The sequence below is a fragment of the Vipera ursinii genome, assembly GCF_947247035.1.
Source record: "Vipera ursinii genome assembly, chromosome: 2".
In the NCBI taxonomy this organism is placed as follows: domain Eukaryota; kingdom Metazoa; phylum Chordata; class Lepidosauria; order Squamata; family Viperidae; genus Vipera; species Vipera ursinii.
The window spans coordinates 62,314,222-62,335,094 of NC_139513.1; the positions used below are offsets into that span (position 1 = coordinate 62,314,222).

The window sequence follows — 20,873 nt, forward strand, 5'->3', positions numbered from 1 at the left end:
CTCTTCCTCTGGCCACCGTCACCGTTCAAAGGGCAACAGGTCAACCATTGCATGTAAAACAAGCATTACGTCCGATTCTAGGGAATTTAGCAATTCGAGGCTCAAGGTGCACTGCCTACGCCACACGGGTGAGGGGGAGCTTCTCTAGACGCGCTTCCCGCTCCGAGCGACCAGAGAGAGAATAACGGAAGACGGAAATCCGGCCATCGTAATGGGCGAGCTCAGCCTCTAGCCGGGGGCAATGCTTTCCTCCGCTAAGCCCTCCCACTAAACGCGAGGGGGAATCCTGCCCGGCTCCTTTGCCCCACCCTCGAGGCCTGGCGCGCGTGGGGGGCGGGTGGGGTGGGAGGGAGGAAGGAGGCAGGCAGGCAGGCTCCCGCCGCGCATGCCCACTGCCTCGGCCTGGTAGGGGAAGGCCGGCGGGGAAGGATGCTGAGGCCGGCGCTGCGGCTGCCAAACGGGAGCGAGGGGACCTGCGGCGGGCAGCCGCGGGAGCAGCGCCGCGGTCATGCCCAGCTCCCCGTCGGCGCCGCCCGGGCCGGACCCGGAGGAGCACTACGACTTCCTCTTCAAGCTGGTGCTGATCGGCGACGCCAGCGTGGGCAAGACGTGCCTGGTGCAGCGCTTCAAGAGCGGGGCCTTCTCTGAGCGCCAGGGCAACACCATCGGCGTGGACTTCACCATGAAGAGCCTGGAGATCCAGGGCAAGCGGGTCAAGGTGGGCAGCGGGGGACGAGGGAGGGGAGGGGAGGCGCCGGGCGGAAGTCCTGTCTTATCTCCCCTTCGCGGCGCGGGCCGGGCAGGTAACAGGTGTGTGCGCGGACAGAACAACAGCTGTGGTCGGGGGAGAAGAAGAAGCTGGCGTGGCAACGTCCCTTTCCCGGGAGACCGAAGGGCGCCCGGCGTCTTTACCAGCCGATCTGCTGACACCCGCGGCTGGGCCGAGAAGTCATCGCCGAGCCAGAATTTGCCGAAGAGTTTGTGCTCTTACCTGGTTGCCGCTCGGATACCTTTTTGAAAAAGGAAAAGAAGTAGAATTTGCCTTTCCCCCCCCCCACACCTCCATCAGTCCCCTCCTCCCCACCTTTGCTAAGTTCAGAAGGTAAAAGCATCGGGTCCAGCCCGTTTTTAAAAAAAAGCCTAAAGGAATATTCTTTGCCTTTCTGGAGGTGCTCAACAATGTTTGAAAAGCCTCTTAGCTTCTTGGAGAACCTCAGTTGTGATATTCCAGGCCTGTTAAAATAAAACTCCCCAAGGAGCTTTTTGGTAATGTTTGAAATTAATATGACATGATGAGTTCTTTTGTAATTGAGTGTGTTGATACATGGTTCATGAACTTGGTTTGGAGCCTGCTTGGGTATGATAGAGTCCACTTTGCTTATCTGATGAATTATATTAAAGTACAAAAACTTACAACAAACTTTGAGACAAACTTCTTTACTTACTTAGGAGATGGCATCACATTACAACCTAGAAATTAGGTTGTAATCCCTCTGTGGGTAGTTTTTTCATGACATGGCCTGTAACTCGTGTGAATATCCTGCTTGTGTGTTGAAGCTTAAGTGGGCAGTCTGGTTTAAGAATGATTCCAGAACAGAATAACAGAGTTAGAAGGGACCTCACAGGTCTTCTAATCCAACCCCGTGCTCAGACAGGAAACCCTATACATTCCAGCTCTGTGGAGCACTATAAAATTAACTGGGGGGTTGGGCAGTTTTTTTTGTAATGTCTTAAAAAAGGTAAAGGTAAAGGTTCCCCCGCACATGCGTGCTAGTCGTTTCCAACTCTAGGGGCCGGTGCTCATCTCCGTTTCAAAGCCGAAGAGCCAGCGCTTGTCCGAGGACGTCTCCGTGGTCATGTGGCCGGCATGACTAGACGCCAAAGGCGCACGGAATGCTGTTACCTTCCCACCGTAGTGGTCCCTATTTTTCTACTTGCATTTTTACGTGCTTTCGAACTGCTAGGTTGGCAGAAGCTGGGATGAGTAACAGGCGCTCACTCTGTTACGCGGCCCTCGGGATTCGACCTGCCAAACTGCCGACCTTCTGATCGACAAGCTCAGCGTCCTAACCCACTGAGCCACCGTATCCCTTTGTAATGTCTTAAATCAGGCTAATTTGATTTTTTTTAAAAAAATATTCCTTTAGGTATGTATAAATTGTAGACATCTAGATCTGAATACACTAAACATGCCCCCTTCACTATTAAGGGTAGATTTTATTAAAATGGTACACTTCAGGAAAGTATTAGCATTTGCCCTCAGTAGAATAAACATGTATTATTACAGAGAACGTGAATGCCTTCAATGTACACTTATATTTAAAATAATTGTCGTGCTTTGTAATCTGGATCAACAACATCTCATTTACATAAATAAAGGGGAGGAACTAAGATATCCCAGTAGGATTTTGTAATTTGACCTGGAAAAGTTATTGGCAGTGCGTCAAAGAGTTTTAGGATTTTAATTGACTTTTAACAGACACGTTGTGCAATTCCTTTATTATATGACACAGCATACCAAAGAGGGCTGTAAACCTGTTCACAGTACGGGAAAGTAAATAGAAAGCTTTTCCAGACCTTGATTTTGAAAGTAATCAAGAAATTTTCCAAAGACAATGTGTGCAATATCTTACAATTAGTTATTGTTTAACTCACTTTGATTCCAATCCTAATGTTGCGATAAGATATATAGATATTAAACATATATTTAAAAGGAAGTAGCCTTTAAATATACTGATTTAATAACAAAATATTGAAAGGCTCAGTGTTAAAAAGGTCCACTTAAACTATTGAATCCAATCCTTATTCCGAATAGGAATCCAAACTGAAATATCTATGACATCTGCTTGAATACATATTTTGAAGGAAAGTTCATCTTTTGGAATTCTGCTTTTTAATTATTGCCTCGCATCTCCCTTCACCGTTCTCGAAATGGCAGCCCTGTTTCCTGCTGCTTCTCCTCCCGGCGCTGCTATAGAGCTTGGTGCACCATTGCCCAGGTCAGACCTTCCAACTTCTCACGAAAAAAAAAAGATCCTGCAAAGTTGGAAGGTCTGACTGAACTCTTTTTAGCCTCACGAACTCTGTTTCCCTGCATGACTAAGGTATTTCCAAGTCTGTATACAGGTACATCTTGCTTAACAACTGCATTTAGTGACCATTTGAAGTTCCAAAGGTGCTTAAAAAGTAACTTTACTACCAATCCTCACATTTATGGTTGTCACAACATCCTTCTAGTCATGTGAATGACATTTGGGCACATCGTAAATAGTAGGCATTTATGATCATCAATGTATCCTGTGTTCACATAATTGCAGTTCAAATGCCTCACCCAACTTCACTGTCCAAATTGGAGTCAATAAGCAAGGACTACCTATGCTCATTCATAATTACATGGGCTGTTGTTAGTAAGACTGTTAAGCAAGACTTTAAATGTAATTGGTTATCAATGTGTACAGTCTCCATTTATTTATTGCCTTATTATTTTTATAAACTATTCCTTCCAGAGGCTCTAGATAGCATACAGATAAGTTAATAATATAATACAAATAATAATCCAATAAAATACAAATAAACCTATAACAAATCCGGTATCTCTGGTGGAAAACATATTACTGCTAATCTTGAGTCCTATTTCAACACAATCCACATTGTCAAAATATTTCACTCAGTTCATAGAAACCCAAGGCAGTGTTTTCTAATGCCAGTCCTAAAGTAAATCTTACAAAAAATCTAAAGCAATACCTTTGTTTAAGTGTTTTTAAGCCCTTTTTATTCACGGCTTGAAGTTAAGTATATTTCAGGGGTGTGAGGTGCTTCAGAGCACCTTGTGTACCTTGTGGGGCTGCAAACATAACATGGCCAACTTTGAAACCAAATGTATCTTTCAGGTATTCTAATAGTACTGCAGCTGTGAAGAGCAGCTCTGTGATATAAAAAAAGAAATACAACTGCACTTGTGTGTCAGACGTCAGCTCTCTGTACATCACAGCTATAATTGCCCTAACCTTTCTGCATTGTGGTAGCCAGTAATGTTGGGGAGCCATGGTTGCTTATCCACCATTGTGCCCTCTTAAACTTGCTGCTACACTTTTCTTTGCCAAATGGATTGGGCATGTTGGTTGTGGCTACCCAGTGATAACATATTGTAATTCAACTGGGTGTGAAATTATTTTGTGCTCTGTTTAGATTTTTTTCAATCAGTCTACATAAGAAAAGGTCATCTGATAAGTACAATCAGCAACTTGTGATTGAAGAACTTACAGACTTTCTTCTTTTTTACTTCCTTTAGTTACAGATCTGGGACACGGCTGGTCAAGAAAGGTTTCGAACTATAACCCAGAGTTACTATCGAAGCGCCAATGGAGCTATTCTAGCCTATGACATTAGTAAGAGAGGCTCTTTCCAATCCATTCCTCGCTGGATCGAGGATGTGAGGAAATATGCAGGCTCCAATATAGTACAGTTGCTAATCGGTGAGTTTGAAAAGATCTACTTTGGTAAGCCAGAAATAAAAAGAATTATGCCTATGCATTAGGACACAATAGCAACTTCTGCAAAGGCATTTCTTCGTTTCCAAAAATAAAAACATGTCTTCCTCATTTTGGATTAGATTAAATTACCGCATAATAATTGATGAAGCAGGAAAAATTACTTTCAAGCTCCTCTACAGGTTACTTTGTTTTCTTCAGCCTTTTATGGTTGTCTCAGTATTCCATGCTTTAAGGATTCTTATTTAACAGTATATTTTGAACAAGTCAAGCCACATTGTGAGCCGGTGTTTTCCTATCTGTTGGGATGCGTTCCACGCTTATGCCGTGTTGTCTCACAGAGTATTAAGAGGTTGAAAAGAATGCATGATATTGGCATTCAGATTATTCAGAGTGAGATCCTCTTGGCTAGTATGCAACCAATATCGGATACTTTAAATAAAATTTGAATTTTTTTCATCTGTTAGATATCTCTGTCCCTTCTGAGCAGGTTTCTGATGTAACAACTCTCAGAAAGTGAACGAACGTAATACAAAAAATCCATTGTCATTAGTTCCAGAGATAACTAAATACAAAATAACTAATATCCTGTTAATGCAGGAATGTCTACGTTAGAAGGGGTATAAAGCTCATTTCTTGAGCTTGAAGTATTATATTGAAATGCAGGGTTTGTCAGCATCAAAGTGGGATAGAATTATAAATCCAGTGTCCCAAAAATTAATGTTATACTTTACAGTGGCTCAAATTTATTTATGCATTTATTTTATATTTTCATCTCTTTATCCTGATATTTTGTTACCTTTGACGGCTACCTGTTTTTGTCATCTCCAAGGTAACTGTACTATCTGATCTCTAGGCTGATTATTTGCATCACTTTTGAGGTCCTTCAGCAGTTTTATCTATCCCTGCCATGGTCTTTTTCCCTAGGCCTCCCCAACTGAACATTTCCCCTAATCTCCAGAGTAATATTTTAAAAAAAATAATCCTATCAACAATTATATTTTCTGCTAGGAAACAAGTCTGACCTAAGTGACCTTCGGGAGGTTCAGCTAGAAGAGGCTCAGAGTCTGGCGGAACGCTATGATATCACCTGTGCCATAGAGACTTCTGCAAAGGACTCCAGTAATGTGGAGGAAGCTTTTGTGAAGATGGCCACAGAGCTCATGATGAGACACGGAGGCCCTGTGTTCAGTGAGAAAAATACAGACAGCATCAAACTTGACAGCAAGGATGTGGTGGAAGGGTGGGGGTGTGGCTGCTGATCACACAATTTCTCTAATTGTTACTGGAATTTAGAGGATACCTTCCTTTCTTTCTCCTCCATTCTGGGTCTCCTCTATACCTAGACGCTTTGCACAAACTTTGTGTTTTGTAAGTTAAGGGGTTAACATTTTCAGCATGTTTTTTTTTTAAATATGAAGGAACTTTCTTGTGTAGATCTGAAACTGTGTGGCTGTCGTTCCATAGCAATTTCTACTAGATTTTTTTTTTTTTGAGGAATTAGTGCAATTTGGCAGGAAGTTGCACAGAATGAAGCTACTTAAAATACCTTCATACAAAATGGTCTGAGTGCAAAACTGCTATTTTGCTATTCACTGACATCTCCATAAGGGATTTATCAACTTGGATGATATTTAATGCTTTTATGGCAGCAGGCTTTTAAACTCTTCACATTCCAGGAAAAAATAAATAAACTTACACAGGGTGACGTAAACTTTGTAGTGATGTTTTAAGTATGAAATATTAGGTTTTCTGCATAGGATATAACTGCTGAACCTCCTAAATTATGAAAGTATGTTTTTCTGGATACTAATGTTGCTGGTACAAGATGTGCAAAACAAGCATTTTTCTCTCTTGTTTTTTTTTTAAATAGAGAAAGCAGTAGGTACAACACTGAACAATTGTATAATACATAGAGGTTTGATTTGGTTTCATTTCATATTCACCTCAGAAGACGTGATCCTAAACACATTTCAGTGGATAATAGTTCCATGGATTTCAGTGGAACTTTCTTGGAAGTAAATGCCTTTGAATATGTATACGGCTTTATTTTAAATAGGCTGAAAATTATAAGTTAAGATAGATTTAATAGTTTATTTTGCACAATTGATATAGATTCCCTAGTTAATGCTATAGATTGCTGATTCTCATCTTCATTAATTTCAATATGGTTAGCATACTTCAGAGAAGCAGATTATTTGAATACCTTTCCCTTCAATCTTAGCCTCTTCTTGTTTCATTACCATTGAGCATATTATAAATTATTCCAGCTAGAGGATTTCCCCCCCCCCCATTTTTTGGTACTTTCAACAATTACCGAGTTGGCTCTTTTTGAACTTTCTCTGGTCAGTGGTATTAAGAAGTTGTTGATTCGTATATGGTAAATGCTGACTTATGTGTAGGAGATCATTGGTCATTTTTCTAAACCAGTGGTCTTCAAACTTGGCCCTTTTATGACTTGTGGACTTCAACTCCCAGAATTATGGGAGTTGAAGTCCACAAGTCATAAAAGGGCCAAGTTTGAAGACCCCTGTCCTAAAGTGACCACTCATGGTACAGAGCTCTAAAAATCATCAAACAGTTGCTTTGCTTTGTAAGACAAATGGCTCAGGAATTCTCATTATAAGGCATATTTGCTAATTTATAAGATACTTCTTTTATACCATAGGCCCTGGGTTTCCTATTGTTCCCTCCTTACCCATTTCTTCTGCTCCTGATTGCTTCCGTTATGCTACAGCACAATCTTCAAATTAGCTTCACACTGCAATCTATTAGTCAAAAACTGCTGAACTATTTCTGCATTGTTAATTTAAGATGAATATCCTTGTTTACATTGGCCAGTGTAAGTTATTAATAACAATTGCCTTTTTAAGCACCTTAAACTGGGAAAGGAATAATTGTAATGACTGCAAATCTTCCAAGTCAACTTTTCAGTGTCCAACATTATTTCTAATGGGCCCCATGCACCTGTCTGAGAATCAAAGATTGTTGAATGAAATCCTTGCAGTCAGTTCTGTTAAAACGGGTTTGATACAATGGTACTATTATGATGATGATTACCTCCCTGAGTAGCCATAGGCTTTCTAACAAATCTGTCCTTTTTAAAAATTTCTTATTTTTAAAACATCAAATATGAAACTAACACAGTATGCTCTCAAACTTGTGAATATGCCCAATGCATTTGTCTAACTTATTTTAGGAAAATACTGAGCATTTTATGATTGGACACAAGTTTCAGTTCAGTTAGCAGAGATTAGGATAACACTAGTTTCAGAGATTGTTTTTGTAGAATATCAATATGAACAAGTTAAAACATTTAATCTGTTTTAATTTTTCCAGTATAAAGTGTCTGGCTGTGTAATTTTGATTCCAATGATTATCCTGATGAATGTTTTTATTGTAATTTCAGAATAGTAGCTTTAAAGGTGAATGTTTTATAAGGTGTAGACAAGAAAGGGGCCTTAAATTCAGTTAGATGTAGTTTTATAATTATGGTTCCATAGAAAAGAGAGATGCTTGAGAGATGCTGCTTCTGAATTTTATACCAGATTTCTTCAGGTTTACGGTATCCAGCCTTTAATTCCTAAGCAGTAACTAACAATGATTACTAACAGAACTTTGGGATTAAATAGAAATGATTTGTGTACTGTGAATCCAATACTTATAAGCATTACTTACGAAACCGAATAGAGTCTCAGCATGATTAATTGAACCAAACACAGATCCTAAATTCATCTCTTCATATAGTAGCTTTTATGTCAGGCATCATCAAGCCATAGGCAACTCCTTTTCAAAATCCTGAGGTTTTGGCAAAATCCTGGACAAGTTTTTTTTAAAATTGGGTTTCAGAGATAACTTTTAGGAATTTGATGGGTGGTACCTTTTAATCATTTTTATATGAGAGAAGGCGGTTTAAGAATAGTCCCTGCCATGTCTTGCGCATATGTAGAAGGACAGATTTGATTTTCCAACAGTTCTTTTCATTTCCATGAGCGTTAGATGAGAGAGTATACCAACTCAGTAAATAAAACAAAGTTCAAGACAAAAGAATTATATCAGCTCTATTTCCAATTATTAAAACATTAAAAAATTGAAATAAGTTTCAATTCAAATAAGTCATTCATCATTTGCATTCTTAAGAATACTTTTTTCCAGAACAAGGAGGCCTATAGCATATTTCACTGTAGCAAGATCATCAGAAAGTATAAAAAACAATCCACTAAAACAAATATATATTTTAACAAAAGCTGAGCAATTACCAAAGAGGGAAATGCAAACTGACCAATATCTGTGATGATATAACCATATGTTCATTTGGTGAATCCTGCACTTAGTACTTCAGCATCAGTTTGATTCCAAGTGGGAAGGAAGTCAGCCTTGGGTGGACGATTTAATGGACTGTGTTGGTTTAGAAATAGTTAGGCAAGTTCGTTGTCCAGGAGCTCACTTTGGCAGAAAGGGAGAAAAGCTTTGCTTGCCAAGGGCTGCAAAGATCTCAGCCTATCAGTGATCTAAGGCAGACATGTCAAACACAAGGCCCGGGGGCCAGATCCGGCCCATGAAGTGGTTTCATGCAGCCCACGAAGCCATCCTGGAAACAGTGAGGGAACGGCCCCCACTGCCTTGGCCCTGGCCCAGAGACCCTCCTTCTGCCAGAGACCCTCAGATCTGTCCCACTCCTGCCCAGGCCCCCATAGGCACCCTTGATGTGAACGATGTAGAGCTGGCCACGCCCACCCATTAGGCCATACACACTAGCCACGCCTACCCAGTAGGCCACGACCACCCAGGCCATACCCACCCAGCCCCTTGAGGGCAACCGCAATGCTGATGCGGCCCTCAATGAAATTGAGTTTGACACCCCTGATCTAAGGAATTGATGCTACTGTATTTCAAGCCAATCTGATATAACGGGGTGCCAGTAATGATTTTTATTTTTATTTTTTTTAAAAAAGAGAATTCTGTGAATGGATATCTTTTGGGTTTTTTTGTTACATTATTTATATAAATGTGTTTATGTGAGCAGACTCCTTTCATACTGTTTTGTAGGGCTATAGTTCGGTATACATTCCCCAAAGTAATTGAGAGCACACAGTTGTTTCAGAATTAACTTGCTGTGTCATATTGCTAATATGCATTTTAGCAGCTAAGGTTCTTTAGTACTTTATAATGTGATGTATACTACTTATTTATTCCCAGATTGGAAAACAACAGCTTTGCTCATTCTTATGAGCTGTTATGATGAGGTTGCGTAGTACTGACATTACTACCAGTTTAGATCTTTCTCCATACATACTGTACTTCTTGCTTCAATTAATCATTGCAAGGACCAGAAAATTAAAGACCAGATTTTAGAGAATGTTACAAATCTCTCCTGGATTACTTCTGTTGAATTTCTGGTAAAAGTACAAATTGGTTACAGAATAGTGCAAGATTGTCTGGGCCACTACAAACTTTGCTGTATTTTGCAGATTTTTGTGAAAAAGATGGCAATGATATTGCTATTGCAAATTCCAATTAAAAGTTAATCTGTTGGTCTCCTCTGTATATAAGGAGTTGAATAGGATGCCTCTCCGGGTGGTAAGGCTATGCATATGGATTCATTACAATCTTCTCCTGAGAAAGGTAGAAGGAAAAAGACAATCATCGTCATGCAATAACAAATAAGAACTTAGCTGGTGTAAAGCGTGACAGCCTTGGGGGAATCTTCAGTGGAAACGCTGGAGGATGAACCTGAGGTAGGCTTGAGCGTAAATTTTAAAGGAGGAAATTGTCAAAGCATTTAGGGGCCCCATGATCAGCAGGAAGAATTCAATCAACAACATTGTTTTTCTTTAGTCTTTTGAGTAGAAGGGAAGTATTGCATGAAGAAACCTGTTTGGAAAAGAGTCATATTTCGAATTGATTTTTCCAGTAAAATATAAAAATAGCTGCATATCATAATGAGTGGGAAACATTTATTTACCGTACTTGCAGCAAAAATATGAACTTAAACTCCATGCCTGTTTCTTTAATGACACTTGGCTCTTCACGGCACCTTTATGTGCTGGAGTGTTGATCACTTTTTGACTATTCCAATAATGCTAAAAAAAAAACTCATTTGTTTTGTCCTGTGATTAGATAATACAGAAAGGCAAAGAAAATTGGCCTTTCACCATAATGTAGATGATCTGTAGAATTACGGTAATTATGTTTATAAAGATTCATTATTTTGCCTAAATCTGTTTTTAATGTAATACTATAAAATAATCGCATATTAGAGAAGCACAGTTGTCTTCTGATATAACTGCTACATATTTACATTCTAAATACACAGGGGCGTACATGTGCACACAGACACATACCATGGATTTATATTTATCTAGCACCGTCTAGCATAAAATGATATACAGGTTTCAAGTACATCAAATGAAGCATATGAAACATGCCAGATTCAGTTTGAGATATTAAATGCCTAATATTTCAGTTTTACTGAAAACCATTTTTAAATTTTTAAGCATTTCAGATGATTACTTTTGTTACACAGATAGCAAATTTTATGGTCTATTTTTTTCCATAAAACACAGGGGAATATGCTATAGAAATACGACTGTAATTGATACATATGTATCATGCAATTTAGAACAGACTGCTTTTTGTGACAGTTTGAAAAATAAAATATACTAAATTATGTCTAAAATTGGTTCCAGCTTTTCCAAAATAATACCTTTGAAGTCTTATGATAGAAATGTGCATATCCAGGTTATTCCAGACTTTATATGTTATTTTTAATTAATGCTTTTATTTTCAATATACTATGATGGATTGGCAGATTAGGTGCCTCATTCAATTGGTGTTGACTCTTTGTGACCCAATGGGTAGATCTCCAGGTCTCCAATCTGGCCTTTCAGCACTTCCAACTCTGCAGGTCTTGCTGAGTCAATTCACCTTGTCATCTGTCTTCTTGTTCCTTTCACCTTTACCACCACTATGGACTTCAAAAGTCTTTTCATAATGTGCCCAAAATGATAAATTGAGCCTGGTCATTTCTACCCTGCTTCCTCACCATCCAACTTTTACTTCCACAGAGCATCACCCGAAAAAGTATTTCTTGCAAAGTTCTGATGACATATGTTTGTAGATATATGTCTGAATATCTTTTCCAAAGTTTTCATTGCTACCTTACCATTGCTAGTCTTGGAATATTTCTTAACCGCTGCTTCCAGTACTCTTGATAGTCAATCCTAAAAGGCAGAAGCTACTACTTCATTATCTTCACTATCAGTTTTAGCACTAGTTACTGTAGCTGTTCTCATTAGTTTTATTATTCCCATGTCTTTCAGTGTACTTGTTGACTTTCATTGCAGATCATTTACATTTTCGCCTATCAGTAATGTCATCAGCGTAGGGCAGGTTTGGGAGATTTCTTTCTCCAGTTTTAAAATCACATTGTTAAATCCAACCTACCTCATTATACGTGAAACATACTAGACTGAATGAATACAAAGAAAGTAGACAACCTTGTATTACTTCTTTGCCAACATAAAAACAGTTTGTTTCATCATATTATGTCTGGACTGTGTTATATATAGGTTTTTTTATGAGAGCAATGAGATATTCTGAGGTTCCCATTTATTTTAAACACAGTTCATAGAATAATATAGTTGACGTAAGTGAGAGCCTTTTTATATGCAAAATAAAAGCACATGTTTATTATATTGTAGTATTCCTTGGATTTTTCTACTTCCAACTTCAGTATCTTTACCAATATCTTTGTAAACCTATTCTTCATCTCTTTGAATGGTTCTGTGAAATTCTTTGTTAAGTTGTCCCAGAGGTGCTTTTTCAAAAGGCAACTGGACTTCCTTTGTTTTTCCTTGAAGACATTTATGTTTTCATCCAAAAAGTTGCTTCAGTTCACGGAATGAGAAGTAAAACGTCTTCAAGGAAAAAACGAAAAAAAAATCCAGTTGCCTTTTGAAAAAGCACCTCTGGGACAACCGTGACCTGGATGACTGACAATCTCCATAAACATCTTTGTTACGTTTGTTCCTGAAAATTTATCTTTCTTGACTTGGGCTTCTCTTCCCTTTTTGGCAATTTCCAATCTGCATTCTGATGGTAGGTTTCTGCTATTGGTGTTTTGAGTGCTATGAAGCAAAGACTGATAAGTCATTCTTTTGTTTCATTCAGTTTCCTAGGTCATATAGTACAACTACATTTTCTGCTTTACTATTTCCAGCTTTGGCATCATAGTTTCCAGCCACGACTGACATATTTTGTTTGCATGTTCTATCAATTCCATATTGAACTTGACCATAACATCCATCAACTCCCTCCTGTTTAGCATTAGTGATTGGAGTATAATTTGGATGTCATTTTAAATGTCTACAAATCTGACTGATGTTATTTGGTCATTAATTGCATTGTACCTAGGTAACTGATAGGAAAACTGTGCAGTTACTGTCTATCTTAGTCTGCTGATGCTTAAGATGTTAAAAGTGTAAAGATTAAGTTCATTTTTCACTACATTGAGCTTTCCTGTGTTCGTAATTATTTCCATCGTTCCTATCGTAATTCTGTCTTTGCAGTTTTATATTTTCTCTTTCTGAATGGAAGCTCCTACAAATAGATACCCCAAAAATTTTAATTCTTTCATAAATACCCATTAAACATTAGCAATGCTAAAGAGCTCTTTCTCAGTAATATGTTGAATGCCATCCAATCTGAGAGGTCAACCATCATTCAGCACTTTATATTGTCTATCCCACAGGTCGGCAACCTGCGGCTCCGGAGCCGCATGCGGCTCTTTGAGCCGTCTCTTGCGGCTCCCAGCCGCCCGGTGCGCGCGCACCTCTTCCAACGGGCAGTGGTGCGCGCGCACCTCTCCAAATGGAGAGTGGCACCGCCCGTTTGGAGAGGTGCACGCGCACCTCCCCAAACCTTTGGGGAGGTGCGCGCGTACCTCCGCGCGAATGGGCAGCGGTGCCGCTCTTTCAGGAAGCCCGCCGCGGCCCGTCTGTGAAGCTGCCGAAAGCGGCAGCTTAGCAGACGGGCCGCGGCAGCTTCCGCAAAGAGCAGCGCCCCTGCCCATTCCGAGAGGTGCGCGCGCACCTCTCCGAACGACCGGAGGTGCGCGCGCACCTCCCCAAACTTTTGGGGAGGTGCGCGCGTACCTCCGCGCGAACGGGCAGCGGTGCCGCTCTTTCAGGAAGCTGCCGCTTTCGGCAGCTTCCTGAAAGAGCGGCGCCGCTGCCCCTTCGCACGGAGGTACGCGCGCACCTCCCCAAAGGTTTGGGGAGGTGCGCGCGCAACTCCGGTCGTTCGGAGAGGTGCGCGCGCACCTCTCGGAATGGGCAGGGGCGCCGCTCTTTGCGGAAGCTGCCGCAGCCCGTTTGCTAAGCTGCCGCTTTCGGCAGCTTCACAGACGGGCCGCGGCGGGCTTCCTGAAAGAGCGGCACCGCTGCCCATTCGCGCGGAGGTACGCGCGCACCTCCGGTCGTTCGGAGAGGTGCGCGCGCACCTCTCGGAATGGGCAGGGGCGCCGCTCTTTGCGGAAGCTGCCGCAGCCCGTTTGCTAAGCTGCCGCTTTCGGCAGCTTCACAGACGGGCCGCGGCGGGCTTCCTGAAAGAGCGGCACCGCTGCCCATTCGCGCGGAGGTACGCGCGCACCTCCGGTCGTTCGGAGAGGTGCGCGCGCACCTCTCGGAATGGGCAGGGGCGCCGCTCTTTGCGGAAGCTGCCACGGCCCGTCTGCAAAGCTGCCGAAAGCGGCAGCTTTGCAGACGGGCCGTCGCCATCGGGCAACCGGGAACCGGTTCCATCTCATTTTTTAAAAAATGGCAGCCGCGTGCGTCCGCGCATGCGCAAAAAACCTTTTTGCGCATGCGCGTGCATGGACACACGCACGCGGCTCCCTCTTTTTTTAATTTGTGATGGAACCGGTTCCCAGTGGCTCTTTTTCTTTTTTAGGTTGCCGACCCCTGGTCTATCCATATGGCTTCCTTGGTAAAGTATGAGACTGGCTTACTATATTGCTTTCTCTTGTGCACTGTGAAACTGTGGATTTGCTCTTGGCACTAAAGTGATCATCCACCTCCAGCCTCTTGCTCTATCACTGTTGCTTGATATAGTTGCCTTCTCTCATTAGCTAGACAGTTGGGTGGCCTTCATGCCTTGAATTAGTGTTCTTCGCTCACCCTCCTTAGAATACACCACTGCTACCACCATCACGAGATCAGGAGAAAACGTATATTACAGAAAATGTACACTTATCTCTTAACTAAATTGTTTATAGGATGACATCTAAACTTGGCAATGCAGGAAAAAAATACAATCAACAAGTATTGGGGATTTTTTTTGCTCTATGGAAGATAACTTATTTATAAAAATATTAAAAATTTCAATTAATTTAAAAAATCCTGAATTTAAAAAAAGACAGCTGCATTATGTATTTATTTATAATAGTGTACAAAGTTACTTTAATGCATAGTCTATGCAAAAAGGTTAAAATTTGAAAAATGTATTTCCTATAGCCCTTTCCCTTTGGGCTTTACAAAATATCTGGAATTTGGAAATGTCAGAAGTACATAAGTACACACATGTCTAGTTATGTCTACAACATCACTACTGCAACAGATTAAAAGAGAGTAGCAGATGATCTAATCTACATACAACCAATTATGCACTCAGCTTTTATGTTACATACAAGAATGTAGAACAGAAGAGACTTTGCACACTTCTCTGCACACCTGTAAAATGTTGAGAGAAATCATATGCTTCTCACAGAGCAAGGAAAAAGAAAGAACTTTGTCCTATTTCTCCTTTTCTAATGTACAATGTCTTTTCACATCTTTGACAAAGATTTGAAAATGTAAATATAGTCAGATTATGCATCAGTTTCTCTAAAGTCCTTTAAAGCTAACCAGCAGAATTTATGTCTGCCTCCCTTCAACCTTCCTTGGATTTTCTGACCTAGTTATGATAATGGCATTGGTTCTGTGCATTGATTTCTAGCTTACATAATCATGGAGGTGACATCATCCTTTATTCTGAGTTTCAGACTTGAAGATCAGTTCCTTTTAAATCATTTGACATTTTTTGTGAATATAACAAAATATAAAATCATAATCTGCCTCCCTCATGGTGCTTGAAATCCTAAATTCCAATTTATCTTATAGCTAGGATAGACATTTACAATGTCATAAATACTGAGGCAATCTGGAATATTTATGGTTACATAAAATGCTTATTAGATCATAACTTACCTCTTCTTCCATTGCATTTTGGGAAATAAAGGTCATGTATAATTCACAGGCATGCTTTTAATATATCGATCATAGCGAATGGCTGTACTAAAAAATTAACATAGGATCTTCAGGTATCTGAAATACGATGAACAAAGTGTAGAGAAGCTTGTCCTATTTCTTCTCCCAGAAATATGTTTGAGTGATCCTGGGTTTTTAAGATCTGCCTATTTTCTCAAATTCTCAAATTGTTAGGTTTGCTTTCTCAGTTAATAAACAGTCATCACCTGAGGGTAACCCTTGCCCTAAATTCCATAAATTACATGTATGTGCTGGATCAAACCTTCTTTCACAGATTTATTTGTTGAATCAGAAGCTACATGGAGAATTCATGACCAAATGTGCATCTTCATAGAGATGAATGTTCAAAGCTGATAGTGATTTTGCAGTGCAAGTAACATACAAACCTCCATCCACTCTCAGACATCAGAGGACACATCTGTCTCTGGATTAGGATAGGATATGTAGGCTGTCGGCATTTTTTTATCTGGCCAGCATAGTGTGTCTAACTCAAAAATGCAAAAAATATGTTCTGTGGAGAAATGTAGTGAGCTTTACTTTAAATAGGGAGTTTGTGCCTTAGAAATAATTCTGCCTAAAAATGAAAGGCCAGGTGTAAAATATACATTTTTTTTGCATACCCACACACATAGCCGGAGTTTAACAAAGATTGGACACATTTGCAGTTGACTGATTTCTGCCATAATCAATATGGTGCAACAAGTTCCTTAAGTTTGTTATTATGCATGTTTAAATACAAGAGCCAGTACTGGTGGTGTGACTGGGGCAATCCTAGTAGCATCCCTAGTTAAGTTTACATATCCTGGCTAATCTGACTTCTAACACTGTCAGAACCTATGAGTGATAAAGGAAAGGAAGAAAGTAATTGGGTTACTCTTATCTTGCTGTCTCTCTACTCTGAAATGCTCTTCCTTTCTCAATTGCTTTCTTACTTCTGAAAAGACAATTTGGAAATATGTTGATGTTCTCTGTTATACTAAGAATACGATTTCAGCACTTATGTGTGTATTATCACCTCATTGCTTTTAAGTTTAGCTATAACCTGATGGCAGAATCTGTGGAAAGGTATAATAGGACAGGTGCAAGTATTGCTAGGGTGGGTTTTAATGGTAGAGATTTGTGTCGATAAATATAGCATTGGCTGAAGTCTGACAGAGCACCTGCACAATTTTTGAAGTGAGGGCTGTTTTTTAGAGAAAACTTTTAATGATGTGGGCTAACAAAGGTTCGTCATACGCTCTGTGCAGTAATTGTGCCTAACTGGTATAGCCTGACTTTTAAAATCTCTTGTCTTAAGGACAGGCAGCTTTTCTACTAGCTGGTTCATACACTTAGTAAGATAAAGCACCAATTCATATTGAATTCACTACTTCATTTCCAAAGGGTTTGAAGAATTCTGATATTATTGAATTGTTCTCCATTTTTTGAAAACAGTTTTATTGCTTGTAATAAGGCTTCTGGGAACAGACATAGAGGGCCATCTATCTTGTTTTCCCTTAAAGTTTACTAGAAGAGGTGAAAATAAGACAACAAGGGAACAGAGTATCAATGTTGACATTTTACTGGCACCTATTTATGGATTTATTAAAAAAATATTTTTAAAAACTATGAAATTACTTTTGGTAAAATAGAGCAAAATCTGTAGCAAATACATTGTACTGTGTATAATTAAACTGAGCATTTGGCTATTACACTGTGTGTTTCTTAATTCACCACCACCACCTCGGGTTATTGAGTTCAGTCAGCAAAGCAAATAAATATTGAAATCAAAAGAATTACAAGAATTTCACCCTTCCACCCCCCCCCTGCCCCAAAAAACCTTCTGTCCATTGGGAAAGAGGATGGATTAAGCCATGGCCACAGTGATAAATACCATCTTCACTTCTCAGCTGTTGTAGCAATAATTACTATGTCCACACATACTCAGCCAAGGATCACAACTGAGATCTGCACTTAATATTTAATAATTTGGAGGGAGACAAAAGCCACAGTTGGCAGACTGAATTTTGTACAGCATTTTTTTGTTTTGTGTTTAACAGTACTAATGCGATTTTCAGCAGTCAAGAAATACACCATGGACTAGTACTTGGTTGAATAGCAATGAAGGCCTTGGAAAAGTTGTAAATAAGTTGTCTATATTACAAAGTGTAGAATGAAGCAGGCAGTCGTTTTCCTTGCGAGTTTCTATGGATGCAAAAGTAGGACTTTGAAGAAAGAGGATAGAATGAATATTGACATTTTTTAACTTCAGAATTGGGAAAGATTCCTGACAATCCCATGCATAGCCAAGAGAATAAATGGCTCATCCAACAGATCAGCCCAGAGAATTTATTTGAGGCACAAATGACACAAATCACATTTTGGACATATGCAGAAACGAAGCTTTCTGCAGGAGTCTATAACACGGAGAAAAGGGATGACAGCAAGAGGTGGCTGGACTCAATTATAACAGCAATCAGTGCACAGTTGGAAGACTGGAAGAATCAGATCGGAGAGAGATCCCCCTGGAGAAAATCTATTTAACATGGTCACTAAGAATCAACACCAACTTGATGGCATATAATCAAAACTATTCTACAATTTATCAAAGCAAAACATAATTTATGATATACAGTTTTTCTACATTTCCTTTCTTATACTGGAAAATTGCTGCCAATTTTCAGCAGTCACAACTTTAAATTCAGTAATGCAACCAGGAGAGCTTGCAAGACCTCAGAAAGGTGGGGGGAGGGGAGGCATTAAAGACTGTAAGTCTTGGGAATGTAGCTTGCATATCCTTGATCTATGCTTTGTCAATAATCTATAAATCCTAATGGTTCTTGTAAACATTAAGCCAAAACTAAGCCTGACCATGATGCAGCATGATATGTGAACATACTAACAAGCTGTTTAACAGGGATGCTATTAAAGAATAGAGTATGTGTGAACTTGTAAATACAAAACTTGGTAGATTGCTTTTTCGTATCCACCTCAGGTAAATATTTCAGATAATACTATCAATTGCCTTCATTATGATATGTATCAGTGCTTCTCCATGAGGCACAGGATACTAATAAAAAATGACAATCTCCATATTCAGTTGCATTATACATTGTGATAAGCCCCATGTTTGATGCCATTTAAATAGCCAACACAATTGCCAACTTATTTTAATGTTTTTATTTATTTTTAAGTAGCATATGGTTTGATATTTGTTTTCTTTTAATTCTGCTGGAGGTGGGAAGAATTTTGTTTGTTTTCCAACGTTCCTTTTGGCTCTTAAAAATAGCTGTTAAAGTACATTACAAATATTAAATTTTACTCTGCAGGCTTCAGTTTACCTAAGAAGGAAAAATAAGATATAAGAGGTTTTATCAAAGAGGTTTGGGGCATTTCAGATATTGTTTGATAGAGCTTTAAGTTCCTTCTTCCCCCTGTGTATCTTGCTCTCTCACTCCTCATCTTTTAATTGTAATTTTACTTTTTATTGTAATTCTATGTTACTGTTTTTAGAAATATTTGTTTTACAGTTTTATAGCTTTTAATGTTGTAAGATGCCCAGAGTCACCTTGACAGGAGATGGGCAATCAATCAATAAATGAGCAACCATGATTTCTAAGACATCATCTTGATTTGAAAGTTGAAGTGATACTACTTATTCTGCCACTTTATAAAAATGGGAAGTTTCTAGAGTAACACATCTGTGAACTGTTTGTCCAAGATGATTGTGTATCAATAAAAGTGGATGAGAATGAAAGGGACACACAGACTAATTTTAGAATCTACTTTTTTAATCCTATTTTTCAGATGAGTCGATCTGAAAAAAATTGAATGAAACCAGATATTTGGGTGATAATGAATAAAGCTATACAATTGTGTAGCTAAGGAAAAAGGCAGATCTCTTGCTCAATTGAATAACAAGCTTTCAGATAGCAGTTGCAGGAAAACTGAGGGAGAAAAAGGTATTTCTGCTTCGCCACGTCCAAATATAATATGATTGTTCTTGATATCAGGACAATTTTCAATCTGAAATTTTGTATAGGAACAGAAACTAATACTCTTTTGGATTCAGGAGCTGAACTTGTACATTTAGAGACAACCCTATTAAAGCGGAGAAATTGCTTTCTCTACAGTTGCTGAACCTCTTATCTGGCACCTGGACAGTTTCATTTGGAATGTGCTTTTTTGAATAGTTCATGTTTTATTGACATTAATAATATTAAGAATACCTTTAGTTCCAAATCATCTCTCCAAATATACGTGTTTGTACTTAATGAATTGTGGGTCAATTGCTTTTTATAGCTGTAGCTGAATTTCAAGCCTTAGAGCATTGGAGCTGACTGACAATTGCTGTGTGCTGTTCTTGACAACAATTTACAGCTGGGTTGTCTTACACTACGTGGAAACCCAGTTTCTTAAGAAATCTACAGTGCTTAGAAGAATGGGATGAAGCGGAGTAGATCAAGAAGGATCGATTCAATTATGACACCACAGAGAAGCCTAAAATGCTGAGGTGAAGACAGATCATCCTATAAAGCAGATATGTCAAACACAAGGGCTGGGGGCCGGATGCGGCCCGCAAAGTGGTTTCATGTGGCCCGCGAAGCCATCCTGGAAACGGTGAGGGAATGGCTCCCACTGCCTTGGCCCTGGCCCAGAGACCCTCCTCCTGCCAGAGATCCTCAGATCTGTCTCACTCCTGCCCAGGCCCCCATAGGCACCCTTGATGCGAACGATGTAGACCTGCCCATGCCCACCCATTAGGCCATATGCACTCTAGCCATGCCCACACAGTAGGCCACGCCCACCCTGGCCATACCCACCCGGCCCCCTGAGGGCAACCGCAATGCTGATGCGGCCCTCAATGAAATTGAGTTTGACACCCCTGCTATAAAGAATCTACAAATATTGAACTTTAATGATCAACACCATTCTGATAGCCCTTAATCAATCAGTCAATCAATGTAATACACTCATGCACACTAAAAGCAAGATTCTAATATAAAAGCATTGTTTTCAAAAAGTCAAAGCATTCAACCAATGCTTCTGGTTAAAATGATAAATCCGATCTCCCACCTGCTAAAGTAGCTTGCTGGCA

The 20,873-nt window shown here is 39.8% G+C and overlaps 1 protein-coding gene across 1 annotated transcript; it reads left to right on the top strand.

The window, feature by feature from the left end:
- The first annotated feature begins 359 nt into the window (after positions 1-359).
- On the top strand, positions 360-6,887 carry RAB43 (RAB43, member RAS oncogene family). Its single transcript, XM_083357226.1, has 3 exons — positions 360-718; positions 4,292-4,475; positions 5,502-6,887. Exons 1-3 carry the CDS (start codon positions 509-511, stop codon positions 5,750-5,752), a joined length of 645 nt encoding a protein of 214 aa, XP_083213352.1. The 5' UTR covers positions 360-508; the 3' UTR covers positions 5,753-6,887.
- Positions 6,888-20,873: the final 13,986 nt, after the last annotated feature.